Genomic DNA, 26,499 nt, shown 5'->3' with positions numbered 1-26,499 from the left:
CTGATAGTTTTAAGTACTCTTGTGGGTTTTAAAGAAAATAACTTTCAGTGTTATTTTTACTATATCTTGCACCATCTCAAGCACTTGGAGAGGCAGGATAAGTATTTTAAAAATCCATCCTCGGGGGGTGTTTCCTCAAGCCTTCTGGCCTGCGGAAGCAACAGCCTCTTAAAAGGAAGTGAAGAATTCCATGTGATACTGCAGGGAAACCTGCCAGGTGCTGATGAAGATGCTTTGGTTAAAAATGCCAGGGCAGTTGAAGGGGATCCTGTGAGCCCTTCTAGCTACAAAGAGGTTGGAAGGATAAATGCCCACCTGTGATTCGGGGGTTTGAAGATCTTACTGCCCTTTTCACATTTGAATATATATCTTACAATATTGCTTGAACACCTATTTGGGCATATGGATAGCTTGCATTAATGTATATGTTTAAATTAAATTTGATAGGTTATTCTTATCCTTTTTGATTGATTATTCTTGTTAATGGAAACTAATATGGGTTTCCCTCCTTTTTTTCCTCTTTGGTATATTTTAAAAGCTTTAAAAAAATTCATGGGCTTGTGCTGGAATGATGGGAGACCCAATCTGTATCCTTCTCCCATTGTAGGAAGAGTTCAATGACTATGAGGCCAATGACCCCTGGGTTCAGCAATTCATCCTCAATCTGGAGCAGCAGATGGCAGAGTTCAAGGTGTGTTTGGGGCCCTGAGCAGGCGTTATGTACTCTTTTGTAACCCAGCTTGCCTGTGGCCCTGACGACACATCACAGGCAAGTGGATGTACCACCACAGAGGGGGCCATTAGTGCCCTCCTCAACTCTTTCCTCTCACTTGTTTTCCAGTAACATTGCCCTGTGAGATGCAGCCCTTGTTTTCTGTCTGCAGGCAGGATTGTCACCGGTGATCTATGACAGCCTGACCAGCCTGATGACCACCCTCATTGCTGTTGAACTGGAGAAGGTTGTTCTCAAGTCTACTTTCAGTAGGGTAAGGAGAGACCTTAAGCAGGAAGGGCCAAAGAGACAGCAGCCTGACTGCTCCCTTCTTGCCACTCCTCAGAATTCGTGTCCCGTTGCTCTTCTCTCAGTGGAGCTGGGTTTCTCACAGTGAGAAGCACTTGCTGCAAGCAGCAGCTTCAGTTTGAGAAGCTGAATCTTGTAAGCAAAGCAAATGCTGACAAGAGACATGGCAGTGTGAATCTAAACTATTGCAGATTCCTGGAGAGAAGATTGCATCTGCTTTGCTTCTCTTCTGGTCCTGCTGCTGTGGACTAAGCCATGGTTTGAGGTATATTCTATGGCTTCACCTTCAAAATAGCCCACAGCAGCAGAATCAGAAGAATCAGAAGAAGAGCAAAGCAGCTGCCCCCTTCTTTCTGGGACCCTGCCCATTTATGCTGCACCAAGCCATGCCTCATCTGGGCTTTATCAGTGTCGTTTATTTTCACTTTGGTTTGGCTTTATTACCTGAGACCGAATGTTCTCCATCACTCTGTGGCACACCTGTGGCAACCCCTAACCTCTTGCTCTCCTTTGGCTTCATCAGCTGGGTGGGCTGCAGTTTGACAAAGAGCTGCGCTCCCTAATTGCCTACCTCACCACAGTGACCACGTGGACCATCCGTGACAAGTTTGCCCGGCTCTCCCAGATGGCAACCATCCTCAACTTGGAAAGGGTGAGCAGGCTTTTGCTGTCTTTGGGAACTGGGAGTGGGGAGGGAGCAGGAAGCAATGACAAGATATGTATGTTCCAGGGTGGGCTCTGACCCATTTGCTCCACTCACCACAACCCACCAGCTCTCCTTGGATTTGCTGTGCTCTGAGTCAGGAACAGATTAATTGTTATTAATGTTCCCAGCTGGCAACAAAACAGTGCAGTAGAGAGCAAGTCACACGCCTTGCTTTCTCACTCTAGCAGCATCCCATCCTCACAGGGCTGTGGAGAGCACAGGCATATGAAAGCCGTGGAGGCAACTGCTGCTTCTTCCACCTGGCTTTATAGAAAGGGGTCCAAGGGGTCCCAGCATTCAAAGCAGGCTCCGTTGAACAAGTGCAGAATGTCTCTCCCCTCCCCCACTGGGTCAAGGGCAATCAGCAGCAGAAGAGCAAGGCAGGCGGAGCAGATGCACAGGCAGGAGCAGAGGGCTGGATGGCTGACTCACTTGACTTGTGTAGTCCCACCTTTAGAAGCTCAGAAAACTGATGACCAGAGCAAATATAGCATAGACTAAAAATAGTATGCCTCAGTCTCTTCTGTTCAGGTGCTGGTGTTGGGCCTTGCAGCTGGAATTCTCGCACGTCATACACTGGCTAGAGAGGAGAGCACTTGTGGGCCCATGTTGGGTACATGCTTCTCTTCCTCCACATAGAGCTTAGCATCCAACCCAGCAACATATCAGTCCCACTGCTGAGGACAGGCACAGCTATTGTGTTCCAAGCTGCCCAACTGCTTTTTGGGTGGACTGTCACTCTGTTCTTCTGCCTGGTGAATCACTTTGCTTTCCCTCTTCCGTTCAGGTAGCAGAGATTTTGGATTACTGGGGGCCAAACTCAGGCCCACTGACATGGCGCTTAACCCCCGCTGAGGTCCGTCAAGTGCTGGCTCTCCGAATGGATTTTCGCAGTGAAGACATCAAGCGACTTCGCCTCTAGCTGTCTTTGCAACAACCTACTCCTGCTAGTGGAGATCACTGGTGCCCTCTTCTAAGAAGACCTTGCTATCTTCTTAAGACTGGAGGGAAATGCAAGTCCCTTTCCCAGTGGGATCTCTGAAGCTGAAAGAACAGCCAACTCAGTATACGTTGGGTAAACTTCAAAACCTTAGTTCCTCCTTCAGAGATTTCTCTCTTGTTTTTCTGCAAGTTGGTACAGCTCACCTGTTTCTATATCTTTATCATAATGCACAAACATTTCTACACAAATTCAAGTTAAATAGCAACTGAAATTGCCAGGCAAATATTGTAAATTTTAGTTAATTGGGGCTAAGACCACAGATCAACTAAGTCACAGGAACAAGATGGTGCTTTGGGGGATGTAGACATGTCTTCTATGCCAGTAGATTCTGCATTCTGTCCTTGGTGTTTCCAGTGAAAAGGCTCTTTAGAAACAGACAGTTAAGATGCCTGACTATGACCCTGGATAGCTGCCTCCAGTCAGAGTCAACAGTGCTGAGCTCCACCAATCAATGGTCTGAATTCATTTAAGATCCCTTAATGTGTTCATCATATGCTGTGTGGAGGGTGGGTCAATTTAAATAAAAGAGAATTACATCAGCAAGGAAATAAAAAGTTTTTCATTGATTACTTCACATAATTTCCTGAAGAATGCTGTAGATCTGACTGCCAGGCCCTACTAATTCACAACGAAGTATTGTTTTTCACTTGGGTGGGGCAGCTGCTGTTTTCACCCCATCTGCAGTGAAGGAGTGCATGAATCTTCCAAAGAAATACTAAACCAAATTCAGCCACTGAGTCATTCGTCCATAGATCTTGCACAGCTGTAGGACGTGGGCAGGAAACCCTGCAGTGCCTATGGTTCCCAATCCTCCTCCAGAAGCTGTATTTGGAACCCAGCTGTGTCCACCTCCACAGTGTGGATGCTGAAATTCCCCAGGCCCTGAAAGGAAGGCATGCAGGGTGAGTGAAATCTTCACTACAAAATATTTAAATCAGAATATTTTGTTCTGCAGCCCGGTGGAACTTCAACACTACAAGGGGGTCGACTGCCACTCCTGACCTGACATTAGGCCTACATGCCCTAGAAGGTCACAGGCCAGTGCAGAGGCCACTGTTCTCTTTGGCCAGGAGGCTAGCTCTGAAAAATTAGGTTTCTACACACTGCCACATGTCTCCATCTGACCAAGCAAAGGGGCATCATCACAACAGAAGAGCTCAGCCAAAGCACTCAAAGATTATGCTAAGCAGTATTGGTGAGAAGTGTAGCCTTGGCAAGGGGTGTGGCCTAACCCTGGCCAGAATCTCAAGGGCCTGTTAGAGAGGCCTGGAGGGCCAAACTCAGCTCCCAAGTGTGAGGCTCCCCCTCCCTGCAACTACATGGTACCCACCCATCACTGAATTTCTCCTCTCCAAATTTCCTTGGGAGAGGGTGTGCATTAACCTGCTCCTGGACCCCAAACCTGCTGAAATTTCTGCAGGGGGACACCGATTGATAGGGACTTAGGAGTTGGCTCCACTCACCTCTGTTTCCATCAAGATCCTCTGCAAGGCCTCTTGGTTCCTGGGCTCTTTAGTTAAAACATAGAGAAAGCCACCTCCTCCAGCGCCAGCCATGCTCTGCCCATAAACATGAGGCTGGAGCACCTCCATCATGCGCCGGACAGCCAAAGGCTCACACCCAGGGGCCATATTCTTCTTCTGCAGCCAGTAATGATTCATACACTTGCCCAAGAGAGCCAGGTTGCCTGGGGTGAGAAGGAGGAGTTACAGGACACTCTGGCATTGAACGATTAGCCCATCTTAGAGCAAAGTTGCTAGGTCTCCTTTCCCTGTCAGATACAGCCAGACAGTGCTCTTGGCTCCAATCACATGGTGTGCATGTCAGCCTTCTTCCTTCTGGGGAAATCTGACACCTGGGCTGGGCTGCCCACCACAGAAGTGGGAAGATAGTAGCTCTGGCTGCTCTTCCCTGCTGCTTCTCTGCTGCTTTCAATCTAGCAAGAGGAGCGCTACAAGATCCAGCTAGATAGAATTGCTTTCCCCAAACCAGTGAGTGCTGGCTGGGGCTGATGGGGCTTGCCCTCCAGATGTTTTGGGCTACAGCAATTTGGGGAAGACTAAAGTCCATGATGGGGATGCGGGTAGCGCTGTGGGGTAAACCACAGAGTCTAGGACTTGCCGATCGGAAGGTCGGCGGTTCGAATCCCCGCGACAGGGTGAGCTCCCGTTGTTCGGTCCCTGCTCCTGCCCACCTAGCAGTTCGAAAGCACCGCAAAGTGCAAGTAGATAAATAGGGACCGCTCCCCGACAGGAAGGTAAACGGCGTTTCCGTGTGCTGCTCTGGCTCGCCAGAAGCGGCTTAGTCACGCTGGCCATGTGACCCGGAAGCTGTCTGCGGACAAGCGCCGGCTCCCGGCCTATAGAGCGAGATGAGTGCGCAACCCCAGAGTCGGTCACGACTGGACCTGATGGTCTGCGGTACCTTTACCTTTACCTTTAAAGTCCATGATGACATCTTAAAAGATGCCCCCCTCCTACTCCCATTGGTTGTTGCCTGGGGTAATTGCTCTGAAGCACACATATGCACACAACTATCCTAGTTGCAAAATGAGAGCCTGTTCAACATAGGAGATGGTTTCTGTGCAAGGTGTTTTGAGCAGAGGCGCTGTAGCCTCTGCCCTGGGTAATGAGCTGTACAAGATGCCCAATGAACAAACTGCAGTACCTTGCCGAAGGGCCTGGGCACACTCCTCTGCATTGTTCACCAGCGCGCTGGCATTCTGCACAATGGCGGGTAGCCGGGCATACCAGTTCCTTAGAACATCCTGAAAGAAAAGGAAGCAATTAAAAATTGTCTCCCTTTCTGGTGCTCAAGAGTGCTTAGAGGAAGAAAGGCTTAGCAAATTCCTCCTCTACAACCACCCTCCTGCACCTTGGGGAAAGTGCCAGTGTAAAAATACTCTTTTTAACATTGTGTTTTAATTGAGAGCCATCCTGGTGTCATTGGTTAGAACACTGGACTAGAACCTGGGAGACCAGGGTTCAAATCCCCACACGACCATGAAACTCACTGAGTGACCTTGGGGGCCAGTCAGTGCCTCAGTCTAACCTACTTCACAGGGTTGTTAATGGAGATTAAATTGAGGAGGGATAGAACCCTGTAGGCCACCTCAAGCTCCTTGGAGCTTGGCGTCTCCACCCCCATCGTTCTGCCCGGACGCTGAGGTCCAGCGCCGAGGGCCTTCTGGCGGTTCCCTCATTGCGAGAAGCAAAGCTACAGGGAACCAGGCAGAGGGCCTTCTCGGTAGTGGCGCCCGCCCTGTGGAACACCCTTCCAGCAGATGTCAAAGCAATAAACAACTACCTGACATTCAGAAGACATCTTAAGGCAGCCCTGTTCAGGGAAGTTTTTAACATGTGATATTTTAGTGTATTTTTGGTTTCTATGGAAGCCGCCCAGAGTGGCTGGGGAGGCCCAGCCAGATGGGCGGGGTATAAATAATAAATTATTATTATTATTATTATTGGAGGAAAAGGTGGGATATAATTGAAATAAATAATAAAATAAATTGCATTTTACATGTCCCTAGGACCTTAGGGTGAAGGGGGGGTAATAAAACAATAAGAAAACTATTAATAAGAATACATGCAACCCTACCAGGTGAGTCATCCTACCTGTGTAGACCAAAACTCAAGGGTGAAATGCATCATGCCAACAGCACAGGGAGAAAGGTACACCTGTTGTAGGACAGGTACAACTCTCTGCTCTAAGGTACGTCAGAGCTGTGGACCTCAGGCCACAACTGGCACCTCCAAGCACCTTCCGTACCTGGAGCAGGTTGCGGGCCAGGCGGGTCTTGCCCGTGTACAGCAGGAGCAGGTGCTCATTCAGGGTGTGTATGAAGCCCTCTGGGACGGTGATTTGCTCCACTTCTACCTTTAGTGGCAGCTGAGGCTTTGAACGCCCAATCTTGAGGCCTGGCACCAGCCCACCCACTTGGTCCTGCCACCCTCCACCTGCAAGGAACAAGAACAAGTGTTGAGGAAGAGATCCTGCTTGTTTACCAGTTGCCAGGTGAATCCCTTGTGGGAGGCAGGAGGGGTCTCTGATCCAATGGAGAGAAGACTTAATCTATAGTTGGGAACCCTCTTCCTTTCTGAAGCAGTAAAATTGCTGATGTGGGAAAGGACAGAAGGACCCTGCTTTGGTTTAATCCGGTTTCAATTATTACACCATGTTTTTATAGTTTAAAAATGTATAATTAGACATGATAAAGCATGGGATAGAATTCACATTATTAACATCACTTGAAGTCCTTTTATTTGTCCAGGCCTGCAGAATGATGATGGCCATTTAATTATTGTATTTTGCTGTTGGTTTTATCCCGTTCTATGTTGTAAGCTATCCTGGGCACCCTTTGAGTAGGAACCGTGCCATGGAGAGGGGTTAATCAAAAGTGATTTCCCCTGTCAGATTGAGCACCTTTCCATGATGTCTCATCCTCGGCAATATTAGGAAGTACTGTAGGTGTGAGAAGCAGAATACCAAAAATAGATCCTTGCTTCAGCCAATAGAGATACACCCACATCGGTTTATCTGCATGGGAATGCTCTGCCCCAGTGGCAAAGCAGCACTGAATGTAATTATCAAAAGAAAAGGACACTGAGAAACGGTAAAGACCCTCCTCCTATACATCCCATTGCATATCTAAGAGATGCAAATGAGGATCCCCCTGCCTTCAACCTAGCCCTTCCCTTTGGCCTGAAAGGGCTGCTCTGCCTTCACCCTCACTCTCATGCATCCCACCCACTGCCTTTTCCTCTTTGACCTAGAACCCTGTTTGCTTCTAATCACTTTTGGCTCCTCTCCACCTCTGGGCACAGGCCCAGATCACAACTCTGAAAAGCTGCCTCTGAAAAACTCTTTCATCGCACAAGAATCCTTTCATCACAAGGCTAGTTTTCCTGTCTTCCTAACAAGTCTGGGTCAGGCTGTTGGTGGGGGCTCTGCCTTTTATTATGCACATTCCTTCAGGGCAAAGTCAAAAACACAGCCAAAGGGCAGAAGCTACTGGACTGGCCCAGTTGCTTGGAAGGCACCAGAATCCAGACTGGCGTAAGACCTGTTTATGTGTTACTCAAGTGGAGGGCAAAAGTCTGCAAAGCAAGAAGGAGGTCACTGACTTAGCTGCTTGGCAGAAGGGCAGGATATGACATTTTAAAAGGAGCAGCATAGAAGGAATAAAAACATTCATCCAATGAAACATACAGACATGGGAATCAGACGTGGCCAGAACTGTGGAGAAGAGGGAGCAGTTTTGTGCAAGCAACAGAAACACCCCAAAATATTTTCTGGAAGAAAACAGCCAACAGCACCTTTGAAATCACAGCAGTCAAATGAACTGGAGAGATTCCAGCCAAGTCTTGATCACAGAATTGTAGAGCTGGAAGGGACCACAAGGATAATCTCGTTCAACCCCCTGCAATGCAGGAATCTTTTGCCCAACATGGGGCTTGAATACACAGCCGTGAGATTAAGACTGTCATGCTGTACCGACTGAGCTACCAAGGCAGATGAAGAAATGCCTTCGAGGCCCTGCTAATGCTATATTTGAGGCTAACTTCAAGAAAAGGAGGGAGAGATGGCACTGAGTTAGACATCTCCCTTTCTGCAGATTTTTGGTTTCTTTGGCATGTGCAGCAGAACAAATAAAAGGTCTTACCTGTGGTGAGAACCTGCTCCAAATGCAGCACGGCGTGGATGAGGGACTCAACACTGGTGGAGTGCCCAGATGCCTGGTATAAAGAAGCCATCACAGCCCCCGCCAGGATGCTGCTGGTGCCTATAGGAGAGGGCAAGTGAGCACAACATGGCTAGCGGGGTGTGTGTGCGTGGAGGCCTACCAGTTTTTTTCTTTGTCACTGGAGCCCTATGCCACCCTTTGGATTCCACAGTACCAGACCAGAACCTTGTCATGAGAAGGGCCAGACTAGGTCAGACCAAAGGCCTCTCTAGCCATGTAGATGCCTCTGAGAAGCCCTACAACAGCCATCTCCAGCTGTTGCTCCCTGGTAGCTGGTACTAGTCAATGGCAGAGTGCCTGGAAACTGGAGGTTCCATATACCTAACATCTCATATTCTACTTCTATTTCTGTTCTTCTACAGCCGAAAGAGCAACAGTGGCAAACAAGAGGGAGGTTTGGAAAACTCAAGGGAAGGAGCACAAGGTCTGCAGAAGTATATAAAAACCACAACACACACGTAACTAGCTGTAAAGTAACATAACATGATATGTAATAAAACTGTAATTTTAATCATCATATCAAAAAGCACAGTTCCTGATGGCAATGCATCATATCTTCTATATATATTGGAATAGTCCAAGGATTGTCAAGTCCAAAGATTACAATGCAGTTCCTGCTTGCAATGTAATGGCATTGCCAACAGGAACTGCATTGTAATCTTTGGACTTGACAATCCTTGGACTTTACGATACCAATATATATAGAAGTTAAGATATGTTGCCATCAGGAACTGTGCTTTTTGATATGACAATTAAAATTACATTTTTATTACATATCACGTTATGTTACTTTACAGCTAGTTATGTGGGTGTTGTGTTCAAAAGGTGGTTCACGTAATGAAGCAATAGTGGTGTTTGTTGAAGTATATAAAAAAGCACTGAAGTTGAATGGAGGAAAGGAAAGAGAGGTGGATGGGGTTCTCATCTCATGCCTTTGGAGCAGGGCAGGATACACGAGGCCCCTCCAACGTCAACAAGAGAAATGCTGCCAGAGTGGACCTGAGATCTTTGCTAGGTCCCCTTGAGCAATGCCAGGCATGCACGTAGAGAGGTTGGAGGCATACCCAGTCCTGATCCGTGAGGAAGACGTGACCAGGTGCGGACTTCAAAGCCGCCTCCAAAGTGTTCCATCAGTTGCTCCCGCAAGGAATTCTGAGAAGCAAGGTCCACAATGTGGGTGCAAATCAAGGCTGCTTTCAACAAAGCTCCTAAGAAGAAGAAGAAAGATGGGGGTGGAAGCCAGGACAGCCCCTTTCTGGCCCACAGTGGAAAGAAATGAGACCTGGACTTGGGATGGGGCTGGCGGGGTTGCAGTTAGGATCTGAACTCGGGAGTGGGAATGCAATGAAACCTAACAGGCCATAGTGGGGAGATCAGGCAGGGGAGCCACTTCAAAAGTCAGCAGGAGTGACACTGGAGGGCGGGCACAATTCACAACAAGAGTCAAGATGGCATTGCAGAGAAACTGGCCTCATTCCAAAGCATTGTGAACTAGCAAGTGAGTAGCTGGTCCTGAGGCCCATTAAAAGAGGAGCAAGAGGCTGGCTACTCTCAGGCCTCCGACAGACATGTGAAAACAAAAGGCACATTTTATAGCAGATGCAACTCTGCCTAGAATCATAGGAAGCTGCCTTATAACAAGTCAACCCTTGGGTCCATTTAGCTCAGTATTGTCTACACTGACAGGCGGCAGTTCTCCAGGATTTCAGGCAGTCCAACCTAGAGATGCTGCAGGGGATTGAACCAGGAACCTTCTGCATTCAAAACAGCTATTCTACCACTGAGCTACAGCCCAGCCAGTACAGGGCTCCCTACTGCCACCTGATATGCCTCTCACAGGGTTTCCTCACAGCAAGCAAGGAAGCTGCTTTGGTACAGTTGCTCCCTTCCCGCTCCAGGAAAAGGGGCTCTTACCGGGTGCATGAGGCTGGCAGTAATCCCGCAGGTCTTCCAGGTCTCTGCAGACCAGCTCCACCACCATCTCTCCCTCCAGCCTCCCGCTGCGGCTAACGAGCCGCAGCTCTGGCTCGGCAATGCGCTGGGCCTGTGCACCAATGGGCCTGTGCCCATCCACCAGGACGGCCAGGTCCACCACTGCACCTCCGTGTTCATAGGTGATGGGAGGGGTGTCGCTCCAGCCACCTGCAAAAAATAGCCCAAATGGGGTCACGTAAGAAACCGCACAGCCTCCTGCCCAACCACCCACCCAAGCCCATAACCCAAGAGTGGGACTCTCCCCAGGAGACCTTGCAGTGCTGCAAAGGATGCTGGATGCTGCTTGCACCCAACTCATCTTCTGTGCCCTTGCATGAGACCCTGCACATCATGCTGCTGCTCCTCAGTGAGCCCAGGGCTTGCTTCTGCCTTGCAGGGAAAGGATCCCCCGGCACTCAAGCCAGGAGCCAAATGTCACTCACAGCCCCTTTCCTATCAAATCCCCCCTGCACTGTCCTACACAAGCTCCTTCCCTCCATTCAAGACCGCACTGAGTCATGTTCTGTGGAGCAGGAGGACAAGAGCCCCTGCTAAGCCTCCCCAGGCTTGCCAGCTTGGCCCTCTGGGCACAAGGCACCTGGGGTCGAAAGAGGCAAGTGGCTACCTGGCTCCAGAAAGGGCAACTTGACACGCCCAGGCCCAGCAGCCACTTACCAGAGAGGTCTATTCTGGCTGGGCAGGCTGCTCTCAGCCAGCGGCCCATGGGAGGCAGCGTGGCCAGCCTGAGGCTGATGAACTGGCAGGAGGACATCACAGCCTGGCGGACGAGGATCTGCTCGGCACCCTCATAGTGTCGAGCAGCGCGAACAAGGAGGACAGGCCTGCAAGGAAGGAGAAAAGGGTGTCTCTGGTTGCTTGGGCTGCTTCTGCCAACAGCCTTCTCCAACTGGGTCCCCTGCAGTGGTCCAATACTTCCATCAGCATGAGATGCTGTGAGTCAGCATGGTCATAGATTATGCGGGGACTGATGAGAGTTGTAGTCCTAGGCTGGCGAAGGCTGCTTGATTGGCCAAGTGCTTTTCCGTCTCAGTTGTGTTTGCCCACACAGAGGCCATCCTGAAGGAAACTCTCCTTCCCATTTTTTCAGTGGGGTGAGTTCCACTCAGAGGCATTCCAGGACAGAGGCAGCTCTCTCTCATGCAGGCCCCCAGATTCTTCTCCCATCCTCTGTCTGCCACCACAGGCTTGCTCTGGAGGGCCACTTGTGAGCCTCTGTCCCTTACACAACTCCAAAGGCCCTCATGGGCCCAGGCATCTGCTCTGCAATACCCCATGGACATCAGAAGCAGAATTGAACCCTTGGTCTATGTAGCCCAGTTTCTGACTGGCAGCAGCTCTCCAGCACCTTGGCAGAGGAGGGTCCCATACAAGCAGCGTTTTATTTGTATGCCCCCTTTCCATAGTTAAAACCATGCTCAAAGCAGCTTACAACATGAAAAACATACTTAATTAGAAATATAACGAAAGCAGCCATAAACAGTAAATAGAACACATCAGAAGCTGCACAACCAATTTAACAATTCCCACATTAAATCATAACGAGATATAAAAATAAATATACATAAAATTATTATCAATAACAGTAACAACTGCCCCCGCCCCCCAACAACATCCCAGCCCAAGAGCCTGTTCAAGAGCCTCAGCTTTTGTAACTGGAGTCAGTCAGGGACCTGCCCAACCAGGCCAGGTGGAAAAAGACCTCCCATCACCTGATGCCAGGATTTGAACTTGGCTCAGGTGCTTTGCCACTGCACACCTGCCCTTCCCCTGGGGCCTCGGAAGACAAGGCCAGCCCACCTGGAGCAGCTAAAAGGGGGACACATTGAGCATGTTCCTTCCTTCCATGCTCCCGGTGAGTGCAGGAAACAGCATGGCCTTGAGCAGTGATGGCAAAGTTTTCCTGGTCATGTGCAGACTGAGCTTTGCACAGAGAACTTGCCTTTGCCAGGCAGATGGACAGGTGGGGCCAGCGGGAATACAGCTTTATCACTACACACACACAAACACACGCTTGCAGTACCTGTCCAGCCACTTCTTCCTCTCCTTGGCCAGCTCCTTGACACCCTCAGGGATGTCCCCCTTCTCCAAGTGCTGGAAGGCCTGGGCCCAAGCTGTGTTGGCTGCCGGGCCGCTCCGTAAGCCCCCTTCCCCTTTGGCCAGGCAGCCCAGGAGGTCAGCAATGCAAGCCAGGGATCGAGCAGCAACGCCAGGGTCTTTGGCCATGGAGGCAACTAGGAGGCAAACAAGAAGTGGCCTCAGAGCCTGAAAAGTGGCTCTTTGGCTTGAAACTGGGCTGGTCCTGGGAATGGCTACACCTGGCAACATTGGGAGGTTTTAATGGGTGTCAAAATGGTCTGCAAGAACTCCCCAGAGCCAATGGTCCATGGGAGGGCTGGGAGGAACCGTCTGCACAAAGCTTGTGTGGATTCACAATGCAAGTGTCCCTGGAGCCAGGAAGAGTGGAGGGGAAAGAACCCTTTCGCCCACATGGGCAAGGCCAGTCTGCCATCTTTGAAAACAGCCAGGCTGGGCAATGGCGGAGCTGCTCACTGAGGCGCTGGTGGGTGGAGCTGCCAGACTCCCAGGGAACTCTGGGAATAGCTGAAGCAGAGGTGCCCGTTTCCCCAGACTGGGGGAAAGGCAATCCAGCAGCGGCCATAAGGAACCAAGGTGGAATTCTCACCCAGCTGTTGGCAGGAATTGGGTAGGAGCCCCCCACTTACTTACTTCCTTCCACTCCCATATATAGGCACCCTGCAATTAAATGGGCAAAATGCTGCCCCGGACACACAGACACACAGACACACACACCCTGCCAGTATGTCTCACCCTGGTCCAGTGTCTCCAGCATAGCCTTGTGGTAGCCCTCCAGGGCTGCGGAACGGATCAGCGGTAGGAGGCTGCAGTTGCTGTGTTCCATCAGGACCCTCTTGGTCTTGCTCTGGGCCTGCAAGAAGAAGGTGGCCCTGCGGGCAGCCAGCTCCGCCTCCTGGTCCAGGCTCCCCTTCAGCTCCTCCCAGGACATGCGCCAGGAAGTCCGCCAGCGCTGCAGCTGCTCAGCCCCTGGAGGAGAAAGAAGGGAGCCCAAGAGCCAGAGGACATCCCCGACTCCCAGGGGCTCAGAGGCATGCAGCACGGGGAACAGGTGGGCATTCAGCAGGCAGCGGCGGTTGGAAGGGGTGTCTGGGCTCCAAAGGTCGTGACTCCTGGGCAGGGCAGGGATGGTGGCACGTCAGTCACTACCACCCAGCAAAGCATGGAAAAGCAGCCTCAACCCCACAAGGAAGGAAGGTGGCAGCCCCCAGCCAGCCCTTCCTGCTACAAGGCCACAAACCAGTAAAGTCCTCCACTGCAAATGATGAACAAAAAGGCTGCTTTGTCTCTCATTTTTAACGGGACTGTAAGGATCAAAAATCCAAACTTGCAACACAGATTGTACATTGAATATGAAATACACCCTGAAAGTGTCTCTTGAATGAGTATCAGTTATACAAATTGAAATCTTGTCTTAATTAGTTAATGATGAGCCCAAGCACCTAGAGCATGTGTCCAAGGAGGCATTTTTAATTTATAAAGGTAAAGGTAAAGGGACTCCTGACAATTAAGTCCAGTCACAAACGACTCTGGGGTTGCAGCGCTCATCTCGCTTTAAAGGCCAAATGAGCCGGCGTTTTTCCGCTTCTGCAGACAGTTTTTCTGGGTCATGTGGCCAGCATGACTAAGCTGCTTCTGGTAGAACCAGAGCAGTGCATGGAAACGCCGTTTACCCTTCCCACTGGAGCGGTACCTGTTTATCTACTTGCACTGTGTGCTTTCGAACTGCTAGGTTGGCAGGAGCTGAGACCGAACAATGGGAGCTAACCCCGTCGCTGGGATTCTTTTTTTTTTAAAAAAATGATATTTCTTAAAGTTTCGAATAAACACATATAAACACAGACAACAATAAAAACATACATAAACCAACAAACAAACCAAAAACAAGTATAAATTCAAACCTTATTTTCTAAACCTAATTTCACCGACCTCCTCACACCTCCCCCTTCTGTATTCTAATCTCATTTATCTTATCAACAAATCCATTCCCATATTTCCCATAGTTTTTGATAATTCTATTCTTTTTCCTTAATCAACGCCCCTGCAAACCACTAATTTTTAAACCCATATCTTTTTAGCCGTCGCTGGGATTCTAACTGCCGACCTCTCGATCGGCAAGTCCAAGCGGCACAGTGGTTTTTTGTTGTACTTTTCATACACTGTTCAGGGGCAATTGTAGATAAATAAAATAAATGGAGGCAGAGCAGCAGCTCCACAACACGGGGTGGGGGTGGGGTGGCTGATGTGTGGGGCCCTCAAGAGAATGGGCTGGGACCTGCACACGTACCGTATTCCAGTGCGGAGGAAAAACTCACTCCAGGGCATGTTCAGGTAGGTGCCGCCTTCCTCTGCCACACTCTAAAGAGAGAAGAGGGCAGGTGTGAGCGTCTCAGAGAAGGAGGAATAACCAAGAGAATAGAGGCGGGGTGGGATGGGGCAGACAGTTCTGGGGTTCTTGAGGTCACCTGCCTCAAGACAAACTGCCACCCCCAGCTCTTTGAAAGAAGAAGCAGAGTTGCTGTGGGGAGTGGGATTCCCCAGAGACCTGCAAGGTGCCTCCTACCTGTACAGGCTCCTTCCTCCCAGGCCAAGCAGACTCCTGTTACACACCTGCCAATCATCATGATGCCCACTCAGGGTGAAGACCTTGCAAGAGATCCCTCTCAGCCTGACAATGTGTCCCTGGACAACCACGTCCCGAAGCAGGTAGCTCCTGAGGGCCACGGAGGATGTCATGTCCAGCCCAGTGAGGAGGCAGCCAGTGTGGATCTCCAAAGGACCCTGGAGAAAAAGACCAAGGGGACTCGGGCATTTGTGACACACACTCAGCTCTCCTGCCGCTGCAGGGAGTCCACACGGAGCTTGTTCTTTGGGTCTCTAAGTTAGCAGGACAGCTGGGAGAGAGGGGAGACTGTTTGCCCACTGCCCAAGGGCAAAGCCCACCTGGAGAAAGCAGGCCTGAGATCCTGACTCAAGGTTGCTGCAGCCAAGTCACCCTGTCTGCCTGTGTGTCAGGCAACTAGCTGGCTGGGGAGAGTTGAACTCTCAAAGCAAACGAGGGTAGGCAAAACACCAACAGCTCTGGCTCCCTGCAGCCTGTTTACAGCATTTCTGCCCCCCTCCTTCCCTCCAAGGAGCTCAAGGTGACGGATGTAGTTCTCCACCCCTTCAGTTTATCCTCAGAGCAGTCCAGTCAGGTAGGTCTGGTTGAGAGGCCATGACTGGGCCACGGCCACCCAGTGAGCTTCAGGGCTGAGTGGGAGATTCAAACCCTGGTCTCCCAAGTCCTAGTTCAACCATCTTAACCCCTACACCATACTGAACCTTGGGTCCTTGTCCTCCTCATATCATCTCCTGCCCTGGGCCTGATGCTGCCAAACCTCAAGGCTTGGCCTTAAATACCATCTCTGGGATTGGTTCCTGTTCCAAATCCACCAAAGATGACCCTGTGTCGCCAGAGAGAGAACTTCTGGCGCTCAGCAGAGAACAAGGGCAGTTGCCAAACTTCTTACTCCCATCCCCAGCATGGCCCACCTTCAAGCGGCAGTGCTGGATCACGCTCCCAGGCCCCACTTTCACTGCTCCCTCCAAGAGGCTGTTGGTGACAGAGCAGCCCTCAGCCAGCAGCTGAGGCTCCTGCATGGGAAGAAAGAGAAGGAGGGGTCATGGTGAGGCAGGGAAGTCCAGGCAGCCTTGGTAGACTCTGCCTACATAAGCTGCTAGTCCTTATGGGTGGGGAGCAAAACATGCAATCAAGTGGGGCAGCATCAGGTGAAATGGAAGGCCCAGAGTAGAGCTTAGCAGAAGCAACTGCCCCATATGAGCCCCATAGCAGCTCTTTGCCCCTTCCCCTTTGGCAACAGCTGCTCCTTCTGTCCTCAGTTTGTGCCAACACCTTCTAAATTACAAGAAAACCAGAATTTTGGAATCTTAATTATGGAAAGTTGTCTCAAGACTTCAGCTTCACCCAGTTGCATAACTCCCCTGCTGCCCCACCCTGCCAAGCACACACACAACTGTGCTGCAGAGAAGGGCTGCTGGGGTGGCGTGAGGAACCCTCCCACCAAAACAAGGCACTCAAGAGCCTCTGAGGCATCCCCCAACCAAGGGTTGTACTCACAGCCACATGGGAATGTGCCACTTTGCGGAAGGACCTGCTGCGGGCATTGCCTGGGTGGGGTGTGAGGTGGTGGATGTGGTCGCTGGCAGACATGGTCATGTAGTCATAGCAACCCTCAGGGATGTACGCTGTGGAGAGGGAGGAGCCAGAGGCCACAATTGGCACCTCAGAGGGTATCCCACACCAACAAGCCTCCAAAGGCCTCGAGAAGGAAGGTCAAAAGAGGGAAGCCAGAAACGTGTTATGTAGCCAGCTCAAGTCCTGCACAGAGTAGACCCACTGAAATCAATAGACACAGCTGACTCTGGTGTGCTGTGAGTAGAACTTAGATGCCTATACAAGCCAATGTGTTTTGTCTGCCCCAGGGCTCAGGATGGCAGCCCCTCTTCTGCCTCCTGCCACAGGAAAACAGCCACTACAGAGCAGGAGATGGAGAGATATGCAGGCTTGTTTCCCTGGAGGCAGATATCAGGATTTTGTGTGCAGTGTGCCCCTTGCCTCCCCGCTGGGCACCCTTGCCCACACCCTAGGACAGAAAGCGATGCGTTGCCCCAGAAAAGCAGCATCGCCAAATGGTGGAAGGGAGGCCGATTTCACCAACCAGATGTTTTTGACAACTCGCATCAGCCCCAGCATTGTATAGCTGTGCTAGCTACAGCCGATGGGTCAAAGTTCAAAACATCTCGAGGGCACCAAGCATCAGGCTGGAGAGGCTGGCTGGCATTGGACGAGGCAAGTTCACAACCTCACCCATCGTGAGAGGCACGGCATGGAGAGCTTTCCACAGCACGGAACGGGCACTTCTCTCTGACCCTGCCTCCTGGACATTGTCGCCACTGCCCATCCCTGGTCTCTGACCCTTCACAAAGGCCTCTTCGCTGACTCCCTGGGCCATGCAGAGCAGGATGTCGAAGAAGAGAGAGAGCTGGCATGGGGGAAGAACAAGGAGGGGGCGAATGAGTCTTCTGGACAGGGAAAGATCTGGCTCCACAAGGAGACACCCAAGCAAAGCATTTGCACATCATGACAAGTGGAGGGACAGTTTCCAAGCTGTGCAATGGACTGACTGGAAGAACAAATGGGGTGGGTGGGAGAGATTGAAGGAACACTGTCTCAAGTTAAAAGCTACCCAGAGGGGCTTGTGGGGATCTGCAAGGAAGCAGGCTTAAGAGCATAAGGCAAGCCTGCAGGATCAGGTCGGTGGGCCATCTCATCCAGCCTCCTGCTCTCACAGTGGCCAGCCAGATGCTTGGGAGAAACCCACAAGCAGGAACCGAGCACCAACAAACTTAAAGTAGCATGGGGACAGGCAAAGGAGGACACCTTCACCCCAGTGTGGCTCCCCTTTATCACATATAGAGGCCAAGAAGATAATGACCTATCCAACCCAACAACATATGAATCAATATGACTAATCTGACCCAACGACCCCATTCTCACGCATACAAGCAAATCACATTGCAATCAGCCGAGCTCTGATAGAGGACCGAAGCACATGATGCTGACACAAACACCCTGTACAAACATTACGAAACAGAAAATCATTATCCCTACCGTCTCTCCCTGCCCTGTCTCTCTCTCCTCTCTCTTTTCTCCCAACTGCATAATGCAGATAACAACAGTGTTTCATACCGAATGCAAACAAACTATGGTAAAGACTCTTATGAATTGAAAGTGGAGACACTATATGTCCTTTTTTTGTTTATTTGCTTGTTTGTTCCACAAGAAAATCTTTAATAAAAAACTTTTTTTTTTAAGAGCACATTTCTCTCCTGCGGTTTCTAGCAACTGGTACAGTGGTGCCCCACAAGACGAATGCCTCACAAGACGAAAAACCTGCTAGACGAAAAGGTTTTCCGTTTTGGAGGTGCTTCGCAAGACGAATTTCCCTATGGGCTTGCTTTGCAAGACGAAAATGTCTTGCGAGTTTTTCCAACTTTTTTCCCCTCCCCCCCTTTTTCTAAGCCGCTAAGCCGCTTATCCGCTAAGCTGCTAAAAGCCGCTAAAAGCCGCTAAGCCGCTAATAGCGCTAATCCGCTAAGCCGCTAATGGGCTTGCTTCGCAAGACGAAAAAAACACTAGACGGAAGAGACTCGCGGAATGGATTCTTTTCGTCTTGCGAGGCACCACTGTATTCAGAAGGGTTCTAACTCCGATGGTTGAGGCAGAGAATAGCCATCATGGCTAGTAGCGGAGGATCTCTGGGCTCACACGAAAGCTCACTCACTGTTCCGCAAAGTGCAGAAAGAGGGAAGCTGTGCAAGCTCCAGCGGTCTCTGTATTAGGGAGGTGTTATTCCCCCCCCCAAAAAAGGGTATTGCATACAGAAAAGGAGATGAGAGAGAGAGAGAAGGGGCTTCTCAAATTGCCCCCCCCAAAAAAACCCATTTATTATAGTTGTTAATGCCCATTGAGAGGTGGAATAGCTGCTTCAGGGGGAAACAGTTTTGCCGGAACACTGAATACTGTTTAGGCTGCTTCCTCCTTGGCCAAAGGCAGCCTCACTTGTATAAGTCACAAGAATAGGGAGGGAGGGAAGCCATTCTTCCACCACACAAACACACACACCTGCAAAAAGCTACCAGGATTCAGGAGTAGAAAGAAATGATGGGGGAAGACCACAAACAATTATTATTACAGACTGCATCACGGCATAAATTCCATCGAATACAAGATGAAAGCAGAACAAGATGCAGACACAAATCTCTGAGAACAATAAGATCAGTTAAACAAACTCAGATCTTCCACACACACGCTAAAGAAAACATTTCATCAGGTACAAAATTGATCTTCCACAAATGGTAAGGTTACACCTCAGGGAAAGCCTTCCTCTAAACAAAAACGACTTCCATAAGCACTTAAACGTCATCTCAGGGGGGGCCTGAATGTTTTTGGTTGGGAATTAATTCCAGAGAGCTTATGCTGCAATACTAAAAGCCTGGTTTCTAATGCAGGCTAAGAACACCTCTGGGGCTGGCAGTACTCTGGGGCTGCAGTTGCAGGGCAGCCATCTATGGTGCAAGGCAGCTCTTTGACCCTTGAGATATGAAGAAAACGCTTTTGTGACAGATTATGCAATAAAGCCCTCTCGGGGTCAGATCATGATGTCCTTGGCAGCTTGAGGCATTCTTCCCGATGCCCAAGAAACCATCACTGCAATCGGAACGCTAAAGCCAGCCCAGCCTCAATGCCACCTGCCTCCTCATAGGGGAAGATGGGGAGCGGGCAACACAACTGCAGCTCTGTTATAGCATATTTTGGTGCACATGGGCGTCCCAACATTTTGCAGCTGGAGCACTGAGCTTCAAAAAAAAAAACCCCACCAGGGGAAGAGGTAACTCAAATGGAGAAGAATTCACCATGGCAGGGAAGCCTTGAAGGGCTTGCAAAGCTGCAATAGGACCTGAGAACACTAGTGTGCCCACAATCCTCACAGCACTGCTTCCTGCAAAATAGCTGTTACTGTGAAGAAGTGGAGGGGGGGAGCACATTCTCCCAACAACTCAATGCTGCAGTTGGAGAACAGGGGAAATGCTTTGCCCAGGAGAAGATGTGCTAGGAGGTGGTGTTGGGGACCTCCTCTGGATCACTTGCATTGACTGGAGGCAGCAGCCCATTCTGGGCCTGGGAAGACCCCAGTTGGTGCCCTCCAGGTGCTGGCTGCAGATGGCGGGAGCTGTATTCCAAGAGGATGCCATGTCAGCTGCCCCCCAGCTTGACTTGGCAACTCTTAAGACAATCTTCAAGAGCACTTTGACCTCAAACTCAGGTTGTACTGTCCTTTTGAAGGCTGACTCAATGGGCCCAAAGCCCCACAGCTCACTCACCTGGCCTTCACCCTGCTACCATCCATTGTGGGGGTGTCTGGCCAGGGGCTTGCTGCTGGCCACTCAGGACTTCCCCCAGACCAGCTGCATTCACACCTGGGCAGATTCATCTGCAGCCACCCAGGTGATTTCCTCTTCCCTAACCTGCCTCTTCTTAAGGGCCTCACCTGGATGGCGGGGGCTCCTGAGTCCAGTCCCAGGTAGGTGCAGGCATCAAGGGGTGGGATGACATGGGTGGCCAGAAGCTGCTCCGCTGCTTCAGAGGAGAAGAAGACAACCCCACACACCTGCAGGGGTAATAAGAAGCTCAGCTTTTCTAGGGTTTTCAGCCCTGCAGACTAGTGAGATTTCAAGAGTTTTAGGCAGATGGTTCTGCAGCAGGCTTGCCCTGCAACTGAGGGCTCACCCACACTTAATTTTTGCCCTGCACTTTCTAGCCACAGGTCCATGCTTCCCCCCCCACCCCCAATTTTCACAGGAAAACCAGCTCTTTGATGCAGAATCAGAATACATAGCAATTTGGGTTTCCACAGATTGCCATTTGTTCTGGTTCAGTCTACCTCTGAATACCAGATGATGGGGAATAACAATGGGAAAGGTGAAGTTTCACTCGGGTCCTGCTTGGGGGCTTCCTTTCCTTGGGGGCATCTGGTTGGCTATGGTGAGAATGTCGGGTCGGCCGGGGGCATGAATGACCCCCAGGCAAATGACAGGAACGTTTCCAGCTTGTCCCTCCCACCAACATGCAGCTCTAGGGGGTTCCGACAGCCTTCCCCGACAATTTATAGTGACTCATGTCTTGGAGACATTGAGCACACATCCAGAAACTCAACAGAGAATAGGATGCTGCACTAGATGGGTCTGATCCAGCTGCAGGGCTCTTCTTGTGACTCCAGCCCAGGCCCAGAACTCACCAGTGGGACCTTCCCGTCTGGCCCCACGCACTGCCGGATTTGGTCTTCGGGGCTTTGGTAGAAGATGTCTTGCACCACCCCCTGGAGGGACAAGGATGAGCAGAGTTACCCCAAGGAGCATCAACAGCTAATGAACTTGGGCAGCAATTATCTGTGAGAGGAGGGCCTAACGAGACACGGTGCTAATCACTTTGTTGGCTTTTTAATTTTTTATTTTTCTCTGACATCATAGCCCGGAGACTGAGGCTTTCACCCTTTGTCTCCTCCACAGTCCTGATCTGGGCTGCATCTGCCAAACCACATCTACAGTATCTGCCCTGGAAGGAAAGATACACAACTATGTCTTCTTACAGGACCCATGAAAGTAGTGGGGCAAGTGAGGAGAGGCATCTTCAGATGCTGCTGGGTTTGTAGCTCCCATCAGACCCCGCAAGCACCATGGTTAATGGCCAGGGGAGATGGGAGTGGGAGTCTAGCAATGCCTGGAGGAAAGCAAGCAGCCCAGGAGAATGATGCCATCAAAGGGAAAAACACCCAAAAGAACTCTGGGCCTGAAACTTGTTGTCCATTACTTTTGGGAATTGTAGAGGCTTTCCAGCCCAAGTGCCAAAAGGGTCAACCAGAATGCTCCTCTGCCTGCCCCAGGCAGGGGGTTATAGGGGCAACTGGGTGGCTGCCGGAAGAGGCCTTGGGCGAGGTACCTGAGTGTCAGCGAGGTAGACTCCATGCTGCCTGGCATAGGAGATGCTCCCGGGCACAGCAATGACTCTCACCCCCTGGAATCCATGCCAGTCGATCTCTGGGAGGGGAGGGGAGGTGTCCAGCTTTACATCAGATTTGGCAAGTCTTGCCCATAGAGGAACACCCACCCACAACCTCCCAAAATAGATATCAAAATTAAAGGAACACCTCAAAATGAATCAGGGGACGAGAAAGAAGGCACTTTTCAGCTATTCCTCAGGACGTAACCTCTTCCGGCTTGCAAAGAACCACCACTCTCTCCCAGCCAGTCCTTGAGGCCTCCCATACACCTCACCTGTCATGGTTGGGACTGTGAGAAGCATATCTGTGCTGGAAACCCAGACCCCTGGGGGGGAGCCTCTGCACACCTGGAAATGGAGGCAAGGAGGAGGAATTTGAGCCTGTAGGAGCAGGAGCAGCACCTCTGAGCCCCTGCAGGGCATGGTGGGGGTTGGCAGGGAGAGGAGGTGAGTGGAAGGCTTGCCCACAATCTCAGCAGGGCCAGGGCAAAGCCCACCAAGGCACTGAAACAGGATCCGCCCCACTGACCTGGTGCATCAGGGTTGCAAGGAGGCTGTCCAGGTTGCAGATGAGTGCCTCAGTGGGGGCCGCAGGCTCCTCCAGGGGGAGGCAGGTGAATGCCCGACTGCAGTCATCGAATAGGAAGTCCCGGCCCTGGCAAGAAGGAAAGCAGAATAGCAGAGCAGCAGAGGGAGCAGGCCGAAGGCACAGCCTCCAAGTACTTGGGCTGAGGATTAGGAGCAGGTCGTCCCACCCAAGAGGAGGGAAGTCTCCTGCTTTGGGAGCTCTTATCCTTGGTGCCTGACTAGAAATAGGCACCGCCCTCTTGCTTTTCTGAGGATCACACCCAAGCATGGTCAGTGCAGCCCCACCACAGAGCTCACCATGTGCAGAATGAGGATCCAGGCCTTTTGCAAGACATCAGATGTGACCACCTGGAAGGAACATCAGAGGTTAGATTAGGAAATACAGTGGATTAGGAAATACAGTGGTCTGGAAGCTGAGAGACAAAAGAGGTGCCATGAGCAGGGCAGAGGAGGCAGAAGGAGGCAGCCTGGGGTCAGGGATCCTAGGAGTCCATTCTAATTACTGCTTTCATAAATGTCTAAATCTTCTATTAGTTTGATTTTTTAAAAATTAAAGAGAAATAAATAAATGTCATAAATGCATAGAGAAGGGGTGTTGGCACTTAGCTGGCCACTGTGAGAACAGGATGCTGGGCTAGGATGGGGCCTCGGCCTGATGCAGTGCTGTGATGGTACCAGGGCAGATATCACAACATTGCCCTCCCATACCTGCTCAGTCAATAGGTGCCCTTAGGCATGAGGGTGGGGGGATTCGGCTGGTGGAGGTCAGTTGGCACTTGTTTTCTCCCTTGCTCACCGTGTAGCCTGCTCGAGCGCTCAAGTGCTCAGCTGCCACCAGGAGCGCATTGAGAGTGGCTCCTCCACTGCCAACCTGGCCCTTGGGGTCTTCAACTGTGAGCAGGATGGGCTGTCGCCCCAAGGAGCTCCGATCCCTGCGGATCTCCAGCTCTGGAAGCCAAATGAATAGAGACTCAGTTAGTAAACACAGGTCACAGCATAGAGAGGGCGAAGGAAGAAGGATCCCTGCAGCTTGTGAGAAGCCCTGGAGGTAGGAGTGGAAGGGTCAGTGGCTCCCTGGTTGGTCCCAGCCTTTCCTGCATCCCTCAGTCCTGCCAGCCCTTGTCTGATGCTGGTCCAGCCACGCCTGCAGGTGGATTCCTAAATACACGGTGACCGAGGACATTGCTTGGGCTTGCTTTTGGTTAGGCAACAGAATATTAAAAGCTCATAATTAGCTGCTAAGCCTGCCACCTCCCCAAAGACATCAAATCTAGCCTAAAGGGCGAGAATAGCAGTTAAAGGATTGTCTAAGATCAAGAAGATGTCGTCAGTGAAAAAATTAATACCATACTGCCAACTCATTTTAAAAAACCCCACAGCGCTCTTCAACAAAATCATGAAAGCATAATGAAATTACAAAATCATAAAATAGCTCTGGATTTTCAACAAAGGGTTGAGTGAGGTGGCCTACAAGCTCCACTCCAACTTCGTTGTTCTGAGTCCCACCCCACCCCCCTCATTTTTAATTCAGCTCCAGCCCTAACCTTGCCCTGCAATGTGTTGGCTCAGATCCCTGTGTGGACAGGAAGGCCTCCACTCACCTTTTTGGAAGGCAAAGACGCTGTCCTTGTGCTGACATGTCAAAACGATGACGGTCCAGTCCACCTCTCCTCCAGCCATGCGTTTAAAACAGGCCTCTCTGCTTTTCACACTGCTGAGCCTGCAAATAAGGGAGCCACCTGCCAATCAAGCTCAGCTTAAAAGCCACTGATCTAAGTGACACAATTACACAAGCCCTGCCAAATCACAAGCTTGGACCCCTCCAGTATCTATTAGTGAACATGGAAAAGGGGTGGTGGTGGCATATGTCAGCCCAACCATGCAGTTCTTGGGTCTACTGAAGAGCCAACATGTTTTTTTGTTGGACTACAACTCCTATCACCACTGAACACTGGGTCATTTTTGGCTATTGCTGATGGGAGATGGAGTCCAACAACTTCTGGGGGACACCATATGGGTGCAGTGGGTGAAGAGAGCAGGGGAGCCAGTGTTCCAATTGTTGTCTGCTAATGAATCTTGCTGGCTGATGAATGTGGGCTACCTGCTGTCTCACTGGACTACTGCGAGTCCCTGTGCCTGCCTGTAGGTAAACCTAAGTGGGTATAACTTCCCTAATGCATACATTGTTCTTTCCCACTTCCCTCCTCCTGCCCATGCAATCTCAAATATACATTGGATGCCCCTTTCGGGACAGGGGTGGGTAGGGCAGTGTCGGCTCTCCTCTGGTGCACTCTATAAACACCAGGAACATCATGGATGATGTTTTATGTAAAAATAAATAATACAAAGGTTACTGCATATCACCAAAGGGCATTGCATTTATCACTTTCATACTTCACTCAAAAAGAGATTGATTCATGTTCACTTCCTCCTGGATAAAGTTTATTTATGCTGATAAAGTTTTTTGGTCTCAAAGTTCCCCAGAAGGCAAGGGATCCTTAATAGGTCTGTGGGGAGCTTTGGGTCTCCGGCTTTTGTGGTCACTTCCCACCATTCTGGCAGCAAAGCAGTTGTGAAGATCCTGCTCTTTCAGCGCTTTTGCAAAGCCCTCCCATCCCAAATGAGTTGGGCATCATTCCTTCTTTCACAAGCTGAACAAACTAAGCTGAATATATAAATATAAAACATGCAAAATTAGCATGATTTATACCGGCTGCAAAATTTGTTTTTCTCTAATGCCACTGAACATAGACATAAGTGTTTTAATCAGCACAGCACAGCGTAAAAACAGTCCTGGGCATTAACTTGGGCAGGGAAAACAAAACAAATTGCTCCAGGACTACTTGGCATTGGCATCCTGCCCCCCCCCCCCGCCGCCCAAGTAGGTGACCCTATTTTGTACCACAGTGAAACAAAGAGTTTGTGGGAACTTGTCACAGCCCCCCTTCAAATATTTGCATTTTTGACAGGCATGCGTGCAGCCAACACCCAGTGCCAACACCAAGGCCTTCCTAATGGGCTCCCTGCCAACATCATCCCTGAAATTTTATCCTTTCCCAGTTCCATTGTTTAGAGAGGGGAAAAACCCACCCCACAGTCTCACCCCAGAGGGCTCAGCATCTTAAGAATTCTTACTAAGCTTTTACATGTTTTACTTTTTTGTCATTATTGTTACATTTCTATCCCACTACCTTTCCTACAAAGAGCTCATGGAGGTGTAGATGGTTCTCCCCTCACCTCCTCATTTTTATCCTCACCTCACATCAACCCTGTGAGGTAGGTTAAGCTCAGAGAGAGAGAGAGAGAGAGAGACTGCCATGACTGAACGGAGTTTTGAACCCAGGTCTCCCAAGCCCTGGGAGGCCAGGACTACACACCACACGGCCATTCAGCTGCCCTTGAGGCTGCCCGTGGGGGGACGGACATTCCCTCCCTCCTAGGAGCCAGGCTTCCCCTCCACCCCTCGTGGGAAGGACTTTTCGGCCCTTTCACGGGGCTTCCTTCCGTGAGGCCCACTTTGCAGGTAGCGAAGCTGCTGCAGCCCGAAAGTGCATGGCACGCTTACACGGGAGTAAGTCCCACGGGAGCCAAAACGACTTACTTCCGAGTAGACGTGCAGCAGAGCACGCTGAGGCTGCAAGCCCCTTAATAATATCGGATTAATCGGCCCCTCCTTAACACGCCACGACAACTTCCTCCTCTTGCACTGGCGCTTTAACTGAGC

At 50.5% G+C, this 26,499-nt stretch overlaps 2 protein-coding genes across 5 annotated transcripts in view; one reads left to right on the top strand and one right to left on the bottom strand.

The window, feature by feature from the left end:
- Positions 1-3,296, top strand: part of COG4 (component of oligomeric golgi complex 4) — a 19,008-nt gene extending 15,712 nt beyond the window's left edge. The window contains exons 16-19 of one of the 2 annotated variants that reach the window (XM_081872299.1): positions 608-691; positions 885-986; positions 1,545-1,673; positions 2,515-3,296. In XM_081872299.1, the coding sequence (XP_081728425.1) occupies positions 608-691; positions 885-986; positions 1,545-1,673; positions 2,515-2,649 (450 nt within the window). In that variant the 3' untranslated portion in view covers positions 2,650-3,296. Of the gene's footprint in view, positions 1-607; positions 692-841; positions 987-1,544; positions 1,674-2,514 lie in introns of those variants that run through there. The other variant, XM_081872300.1, reaches the window with a different exon arrangement.
- FCSK (fucose kinase) lies at positions 3,275-26,499 on the bottom strand. 3 transcript variants are annotated; one of them, XM_081872295.1, is made up of 24 exons: positions 26,377-26,499; positions 24,377-24,495; positions 23,572-23,723; positions 23,073-23,123; positions 22,717-22,842; positions 22,463-22,535; positions 22,128-22,225; positions 21,427-21,507; positions 20,680-20,799; positions 17,436-17,610; positions 16,686-16,813; positions 16,100-16,201; positions 15,176-15,346; positions 14,853-14,923; positions 13,301-13,677; positions 12,492-12,702; positions 11,126-11,292; positions 10,391-10,618; positions 9,541-9,684; positions 8,396-8,515; positions 6,502-6,689; positions 5,398-5,497; positions 4,194-4,417; positions 3,275-3,612 (listed from the first exon to the last, which is right to left on the bottom strand). In XM_081872295.1, exons 2-24 carry the CDS (start codon positions 24,453-24,455, stop codon positions 3,526-3,528), a joined length of 3,273 nt encoding a protein of 1,090 aa, XP_081728421.1. In that variant the 5' UTR covers positions 24,456-24,495; positions 26,377-26,499; the 3' UTR covers positions 3,275-3,525. The 3 variants fall into 3 exon arrangements, 2 of the variants coding, with proteins under 2 accessions (XP_081728421.1, XP_081728422.1); XR_014158994.1 differs by lacking the exons at positions 3,275-3,612; positions 4,194-4,417 and adding an exon at positions 8,049-8,116; XM_081872296.1 differs by lacking the exons at positions 24,377-24,495; positions 26,377-26,499 and having other exon boundaries at positions 23,073-23,188; positions 23,572-23,706.

The sequence above is a fragment of the Podarcis erhardii genome, assembly GCF_964252035.2.
Source record: "Podarcis erhardii genome assembly, chromosome: 7".
Lineage (NCBI taxonomy): Eukaryota > Metazoa > Chordata > Lepidosauria > Squamata > Lacertidae > Podarcis > Podarcis erhardii.
Note: the sequence above shows the minus strand (reverse complement) of the source record. Positions and strands in the feature narration are given on the sequence as shown.

Coding starts and splice junctions, on each gene's coding strand:
- FCSK (XM_081872295.1), bottom strand. CDS start 24,455: ATGGCTGGAGGAGAGGTGGACTGGACCGTCATCGTTTTGACATGTCAG. Junction 22,226..22,462: donor CACAGTCCCAACCATGACAG/GTGAGGTGTATG, acceptor CTCCCCTCCCAG/AGATCGACTGGCATGGATTC. Junction 16,814..17,435: donor TGCCGTGCCTCTCACGATGG/GTGAGGTTGTGA, acceptor CCCTCTCCACAG/CGTACATCCCTGAGGGTTGC.